At 54.5% G+C, this 8,030-nt stretch overlaps 1 protein-coding gene across 2 annotated transcripts; it reads right to left on the bottom strand.

Moving 5' to 3' along the window:
* Positions 1-1,450: 1,450 nt before the first annotated feature.
* Positions 1,451-7,422, bottom strand: TRMT10B (tRNA methyltransferase 10B). 2 transcript variants are annotated; one of them, XM_075726158.1, is made up of 8 exons: positions 7,273-7,422; positions 7,054-7,162; positions 6,815-6,939; positions 6,065-6,217; positions 5,202-5,280; positions 4,292-4,359; positions 3,883-4,006; positions 1,451-2,176 (listed from the first exon to the last, which is right to left on the bottom strand). In XM_075726158.1, the coding sequence occupies exons 1-8, from the start codon at positions 7,420-7,422 to the stop codon at positions 1,947-1,949; spliced, it is 1,038 nt and encodes a 345-aa protein (XP_075582273.1). In that variant the 3' UTR covers positions 1,451-1,946. The 2 variants fall into 2 exon arrangements, with proteins under 2 accessions (XP_075582273.1, XP_075582274.1); XM_075726159.1 differs by having other exon boundaries at positions 7,285-7,422.
* Positions 7,423-8,030: the final 608 nt, after the last annotated feature.

Raw genomic sequence — 8,030 nt, 5'->3', positions numbered from 1 at the left:
GCCTCCCTAGGCAAAAGCAAGCCCCTTTCCCCAATCTTGTCAGCAGCTCTTCTTCCGTCATGTGCAGTATATCGCTAGCTAGGTATGAGCTGTTTGCCCTTAAAGGTCATCTAGCTGTGCATCCCTAGCGATTCAGCACTCCAGTGCTGGAGGCATGACCTCGGCACCCTCTGATGAAGAGAACAGAGGCAGGTCCCTGATTGCTGGTGTCTAACTTAGGGGCTTGTTTGGGGGCCCTGGCTTTCTCTGAGGGATGGCTGCAGCAGGTGGCTGTGTGCTGAGCTGTCACTGCAGCAGGTCGGTTGCCAAAACCCAAGTGTCCTCAGGATGGAGGGGTCTGCACCAGGCAGCAGAGGAGCATGGGGAGGTCACAAGAGGTGGCCAGCTCTGCCCGTGCACACCACATCTCCCCAAGCACTAGGGCAGCGTGGGGACAGGATTGTCCTGTGGCTCTGTAACATCTGAGGGAGGCCATCCCTACTTTTTGCTCATTCTTTGATGCTTCCGAAGGGAGTAGAGGGCAAGTCTTTGCAGCTGAAGCCTGGTGCGGAAGAGGATGGAAACTGGGGCAGAAGGGAGTGCTGCAGCACCCCTAAGGGACCTCCCTAACCAGGCAGACTCTAACAGCCAGGTAAGCAAACACCCACAGGAATTCAGCAACCTTTAGCAGCCAAACCCCCTTACAGCTGCTGCTCTCAGTGTGCCTGCAGGCAGCAAGCTGGCTAACCAAGGGCAGTCCGCTTTCCTGCCGCACAGGGACAGGATGACCTTCAGCCACTGGGGAGGGTAGCACTGCCACGTGGTTTGGGTTAGCGTATGCTGCTGCCTAGCAAACTCAGGGGCTCAATTAGAAAGTTAAAATTTCTTACACTGAAGCCCAAGTGCAGACTTCTAGCTACACACCAACAGCTGATGAGCAGGAAGACATGAAAAGAGCTGGAAGAGACCATGGGACACCAAAAGAGCCCATAGGGCACAGCAAAGCAACAGGCACCAGCAAACACAAATTCAGCCCATGTGGGGAGCAACACCCTCTGTCCACCAACCGCTTCTGCTGCAGCAGGCCTTACTGACACTGTCTCATGGGCACAATACCAGGTGTTGTAAAAGGCTCTTGATGTGAAGGAGAAATGAAAACACATAAGCATGTGAGATAGTAATTTACCTCAGAAGACCTTCAAGCCCTTCCACTGGTGGTTAAGCATAGTCATTGACTGAGAGTTTGTTTTGTTTTTTTTATTGTAGCAACAATGGCTGAGGTAACGTATCAACTTAGATGCATCAGAAGTGCTTTCTGCTGTGGCTGTGAAATATGTCACTGCTCTTTGTACAGGCCACAGTCAAATCCCAGGTACCTTTCCAGGAGGAACATTGGGGTTAGTGAACTTCACGTGTCAGTGTGTGATGATGTACCATGCATGCATCAGTAACTGTAAGAATGCAATGGGAGTTTAAGAGTAAACATTTTATTTTAGATTAGATGCACAGGATTAGCGATAGGCTTCAACAACTCGCCAGATCTTCAATTCAACTGGTTTAAAGTTGTTAGGACATGGCACACCTGGGAACTGTTTCTCCACTGGGGAGTTGCTTCCCATCTTGTGTTCCCCAACTGGAACAGCACTGTCCTTTTCCATGGGAAGGAATTTTCCTTGCCAGTGAGCTTTGCAATTCTGACTTCACCTTACTTACTGTTTAATCAAGATTAAATACCTTAAAAGCTGTCCTCCCTGTCCCAGCACAAGTGTAGATGCAAGAGTCAGAAACACTCTAACAAGCATCTGCAAAGAGCCAAAACTGAATTCCTGCCAGTTTTTACTTGATCCCAGGGTTCCATCAGCTTTTGTTTTCTGTTCAAGGGGAAAAGTAATTTCTAGCATTGTACTGCTGAGGTAGAATGTGTCACTCTTCACAACGTCCTTAAGATTTAAGCAGAGCTGTTTTCTTTATGCACATTCATGCTGATGCCTCTGCTTGACATTTGGAGTTTGCCTCTCTTGTCTGCACAGCTCCTTAACATCACAAAATAAAGAGTTTTCTTGTGCATTGTCATGCTGAGGTATTTCCACTTCTTTCACTGCATCTGGTAGCACATAGCCTTTTCCAGAAGAAACTCCAGCTTTCAAGGCTGCTGGCCAGCTTCGGGTCTCATAGTAAGTTGATAAGATGTCAAAGACTGTCAGGAACAGAGAGATGTACCATGCTGTGACACCAGTATCAATAGCAAGCTCTATAATACGCACCACACTGGCTGCACATCAGGAAATGACAATAGCTGATGCCAGAGAAAGTTAGCACGGGGTTTGCATTCCCTCTCATTTAAAATCTGATGAGCAAGTGTTTAAGGCAGCTCACCTAGGAGCAGATGACTATTCTCAAGATGACTTTGGGGAGCTCTAGCTAGGAAAAGCAGAGGCTGTGTCAACTAAAGCAAGGTGCCCCAGTCACCATTTTGACTAACCTGTACTGCCAGTCTGTGCTGCTGATGACAGAACACCCATTGTGGGTCATACCTACTGTGCTTCCACCATTGCTTCTCAGATGCTGTGTCATCACGGCTCCCTTGGGACACACAGTGGTCTCTAGCAGTTAGGCTGGTTGCTCTGCAGAGCCCTCTGCTACCTCCTCTGCCTTGTGCTGACAGAGATGGCAACAAAGTCCTCGTGCCAGAGGTAACAACTTACCAGAGCTGGCCTAGGACATGAGCCCCTCCATAGTCCCTCGCAGAGAGGCGTTCATATTACAAAGCCCCAGACTGCCACCAGAGGTGGAGGAGCATGGGCACATGCACCGATGTGACCCGGTGGCCCAGCCCATGGTCATGACATGGGGCCATCACAGTGGTATAGCACACAAACATCCCACCCTGGTGTTTTTAGCCTTGTCTTTGTTGAGCCTGACACAGGCCTGACAACTTAGACTCACAGAATCGTTTAGGTTGGAAAAGACCTTTAAGATCATCCAGTCCAACCATTAACCTACACTACCAAGTCCGCCACTAAACTAATTAAGGGTAGAGTAATAATTTCATGTTTCCTGGCTTGGTGGCTCGATTATTTTTTAATGAAAGTAAAAACTAGGAATCATTAAGGTTGGAAAGGATCTCTAAGATCATCAGTCCAACCATCAACCCACCACCACCATGCCCACTAAACCATGTCCCAAAGTGCCACATCTACCTGGTTTTTGAACACTTCCAGGGATGGTGACTCTACCCCTCTCTGGACAGCCAGTTCCAATGCTTGACCACTCTTTTGGTGAAGAAATTTTTCCTAATATCCAATCTAACCCCCCCTGACGCAGCTTGAGGCCATTTCCCCTCATCCTATCGCTTGTTCCTTGGGAGAAGAGCCCAACACCCACCTCACTACACCCTCCTTCCAGGTAGTTGTAGAGAGCGATAAGGTCTCCCCTCAGCCTCCTCTTCTGCAGGCTAAACAACCCCAGTTCCCTCAGCCGCTCCTCATAAAACTTGTGCTCCAGACCCTTCACCAGCTTCATTGCCCTTCTCTGGACATGCTCCAGCAACTCAATATTCTTCTTGTACTGAGGAGCCCAAAACTTCTGGTCTTCGCCCTTGCCCGGGACCTTGTGTGACTTCCAGCAACAGCAGCCTCCTCCCATCACGCCACACTAACTGTTCACTGCTTTGTGCAAAGCAGGAGTGATGCAAGTCCTGTTCCTCTGAGAACAGGCTGATGCAGAGAAGCACACAAGACCTTAAAATGAGGGCACTAGGGATAAAACCTAGTAAGAGAAACCGCTGCTTCCAGTGTTTCCTGCATTAGTTAGCACCAGGCTTCCATTTTGAAAACCTGCTGCTTGATAGCCTCCCGCCTCCTCCAGCCCAGGCAAGTGACAGGACATGGCTCAGCCTCTCACCTTGATTAATTGCCAGTGTCTCCGAATGGTAGTTCTTGGTGTTAACGGTTTTCACCATGTACTCACGAATGGGGAGGCGTGCTGTTTGCAAGGACTGCTCTTGCGCCCTTTGTAGAGTCAGCTTCTGCAAGGGAAACAAGAACAAGGTGTCCAAACTTGCACATCCATAGCATGTGCAGCATTTTGGGTACAAGCAGCTATGAAGCCGAAAACCGTCCTGGGGCTCATTTCACCCAGACTGCTGCAGTCTCTCTCAGCCTGGTACTGGATCCAGGTAGAATCGAGGAAAAATGGATGGTGGCACAACAGTGTTGTGTCAAATCAAGGCAGCAGCAGCACAGGGATTTATCTGCTTTCATGAGAAAATGAGGTAGCCAGCACTTTCAGGTTCCGACAGGCTACTACCCACCTTGTGAATACTTTCATCCACCAGGCCTCCGAGGACATACACTTTATTTGGATCAATATCTTCAAGAACTAGAAACAAGACAAGCACTTGCTCACCACCATAAAACAGTAAATTCCTGTCCTACACCATTCCCCAAGCAAAACCCCACTTCCATGAGAAAGCTGTGGCCAGAGTCACCCTTAACCCTGGAACCTCAGACCGTGAAGGAGGCTGAGGCTTCAGAGACAGAAGCATCTGCCTGAACCCACGGGCAGACTGAAAGAGGGAAATCAGATGTAGGCTGAAAGCACGGAGTGCCAGAGATACCATACATTGCTCCCTTTAAGCACTGTCTGTTCTGAGATGTGGCTGATCTGGTCAGTCTGACCCCAATCTGCTCCGGAGATGCCTCCCCCCTGTCAAGATCACCTACTAGAACCTTCCCCCACCCTTACCAGATTCTTTATCAGAGTAAGGCACTTCCATAAAACAAGAAAGGGACCTACATTCCCAGGAACATGTGGCTGGTTAGAAATGTAGGAAGAGGATAAAATAAACACAGCAGCAAATTAAGCAATAAAGGGAACATTGTAGCTCCTGCATTCTTTCAGAGAAAGATGTCATTTAGACTGTATTCAAAACTGCCACAGCATCTCCACTTCACCACTTTGTAGTACTACAAACTGCAGGGGGTCTACACACAGGTTTTAAGTTAAGTCTGCTGCAAATCACATACAGCCCTGACTCACAATCTCATTCCCTGTCAAAACAGATTGAGATATTAATAGATTTAGCATCGGACCTAAGTACACAGTGCATCTCATGCAATTTGAGACAGCGAATGCTTGGAATTCAGTATGAATAGTCTCAAAAAGAAAAGCTTAAAAATCAACCTTTTGCGCTGGTTCCCCTGTGCAAGTAAAATGTTTACCATTCTCAGAGTCAGGAGTGAGATAAACAATTGTATCTAAAGGAAACAGGTCCAGGTAACTTTCTTGAGTTGTATCCATCTGAAAAAGAGAAGCAGCCCATTAGCCACAGAAGCAGCTCCATCTGCCAGAGCAAAACCCACTCTCAGAAACACACTGGAACTGACACTACTGCCTTAAGTGTTTAAACTGCTACAGATAGAGTGTTGTTTTTTTTAATTTGGAAAATGCTTCTATGTGGGCACTGAACAATACATATCTGAAAAATCCATTAAATTCTCTTCTCATCAAAATCCCTAGATGTTGTTTGAGGAAGGGAGATCAGCAACAATAGCCTAATTTTAAATGAGATTTGAATTCTTGAGAGATTCAGGAATCTCCACTTCAGGTGGTTTTCTCCCCTCACTGTTACCAGGTGCAGCCCCACAAACGCTGTAGAACACACGGCTCAGTGTCACTGCCATAACCTGTATGTGTGGGTCTCGTGCTCAAGTCAGAACAAGCTCGGTACAAAAAAACAGGACAGGAATGCGTGACCTGCCTGCCCAAAGCCTGCCCAAGCTTATGTGTCTTCCTGTCCCCAGTACCACAGGTGTCTTTGCAGAAGTAGCATCTGGAGAAGGAATTCTCCTCCTGCAGGCAGGAAGGACATGAGCTCTAACCAGAAGGCCTTGCTCATCACCCCATTATCTGTCAGTTCTTGTCTCCTGCCAAAGGGCAAGAAGATCTGACCTTACCCACTGTCACTGAACTGCACTCCCACCATCCGAGCCCACCTCAGGCTGTCTTGGGTCAACACTGAGGGCCAGCACTGTGACTGTGGAGTGCTATGAGTCTTGAAAGCACAGTGGTCAGAGACCCTTACCAAATAATTGGAGAAGCCGTCGTTCATGCGAAAACACTCCTCATAGATCAACGAGCCCACCACAAACTCCGTCAGACAGAGCCAAAACGGCTTCTCAGCCCGCCTGTTTGCCCCGTAGAGTCTCCTGATCTGGGAGGCAAGGCGGCTTGTTTCCTTCCAACAAATAACAAGCACAGTGACCCACAAGTCTAGGGGCAGGAGGTAACACAGCTCAATTCAGGACCTACGGACATGCATCGTGCCCCTGTCACCGGCTGGTTGTTCAGGCTCTGGCGAGGCTGTTCCTGGGGAGCACAGCTCAGCTGCCTCTGGGTCTCAAGGAAACCCAGCGAGCTGGGTGTGCAGCCAGCAGTGCTGGAGACCAGGCAGCCAGGGGCAGGCCCGGGGATGGAGGGACAGGCATGGATGGCGGGGGGCCAGCATCTCCCCAGAGGCTGAGCTCAGGAGAGCGGCTGCGTGTGCACCCTCACACATCCCGGCTCTAGCTGAGCAGGAGGGTTTCTTAAGAGTTCCCCAGCACAGCTAGAACAAACCTGTGACCTGCCCCAGCCTCCCCGCAAACAGCGCCTTCCAAAAGCAGCACAGAGCAGGCCACTTTCCAGAGCACAAGCAGAGAAGAGCAGCCACCAGGCCGTGCCGAGGCCATGACGGGGCACATCCCCGGGATCTCCGAGAAGTTTCCAGACCCTGGAGAGGGACTGCGCGGGCAGGCAGGAGCAGCACCGCTGCAGCAGGCAGGGGCTCCGGTACCTTCTGCGTCATGCGGTCAGCCACACCGAGGTCCACGCAGAGCCGGGGCCCTGAGGCCCTGGCCTCCAGAAGGCGTTCCTTCGCCAGGGCGGCCGGGGCCCTCCCGCCGCCCCGGCTGGCAGCCCCTGGGAAGCAGAGCAGAGAGATGTCAGCCCAGGCCCCGGCGGGGCCTCACCGGGCCCCCGCCACCCCGGCCAGGAGCCCCTCGGGGGGCCGCTCCGCGCCGCCCCGCCCTTCACCTGGGCCCGCGGCCCGCCGGGCCCTGCTCCTCTCCCGCTCCTGCCGCCGCTTCCTCCTCTTGGCCGCCAGGACCCGCTCCCAGCGCCTCCGCTTCCGCAGCGCGTTCCTCTGTGGGAGCAGCGGGGCCTCAGGCCTGCGGGCCGCCTGCCGCCCAGCCCGCCCCGCCGGCGGAGCCGGGCCCGGCCCGGCCCGGCCGCCCCCCACCCCCCGGCACCTACCGAGCACCGCGCCGCGCCGCCCGCCCGCCCCGCGCCGGGGCCGACGACTGAGGGCTCGATCCGCAGCAGACGGAGGGCCTCGCAGGCTACCGCCGCCTCCCCCTCGGACTCCGCCGACGGGCAGCCGCCACCGGCGCCGCCGCCCGCCATCGGCGCCGCTTTCCCCGCCGGGGTGGGGCCGCCCGGGAGCGGGGCGGGCGGGGGGCGGGACCCTGGCGCGGAAGGGGCGGAGCGGGGCGGACCCAGGGCCGGTGTCCGGCGCGGAGGCGGCGGGTGGTGCCTGGGGGCAGGAGCCGAGGGGGAGGCCGCGGCGGGCGGCTCAGCCCCGGGCACGGCTGGCGGGCGGCCGCGGAGCGGGAAGGCGGGGGCGGAGCAGCGAGGGGGGGCAGCCTCGGGCCCGGAGCGCCCCCCGCTCCCCCCCCGACCCCACAGGGCCTCGGGCCCGGAGCGCTCCCCCGACCCCACAGGGCCTCGGGCGCTCGGAGCGCCCCCCGCTCCCCCTCGACCCCACAGGGCCTCGGGCCCGGAGCGCCCCCCGCTCCCCCCCGACCCCACAGGGCCTCGGGCCCGGAGCGCCCCCCGCTCCCCCCCCGACCCCACAGGGCCTCCGGGCGCTCGGAGCGCCCCCCGCTCCCCCCCGACCCCACAGGGCCTCGGGCCCGGAGCGCCCCCCGACCCCACAGGGCCTCGGGCGCCCGGCGCGTCCCCGCGCTCGCCTCCCCCGCGGCGTCTCCGCGCCGTGGCGGTTTCCCAGCGCT

This window comes from Pelecanus crispus, chromosome Z (assembly GCF_030463565.1).
Source record: "Pelecanus crispus isolate bPelCri1 chromosome Z, bPelCri1.pri, whole genome shotgun sequence".
Lineage (NCBI taxonomy): Eukaryota > Metazoa > Chordata > Aves > Pelecaniformes > Pelecanidae > Pelecanus > Pelecanus crispus.
The sequence above is the reverse complement of the archived record's forward strand: the minus strand, read 5'-3'. Positions and strand labels throughout refer to the sequence as shown.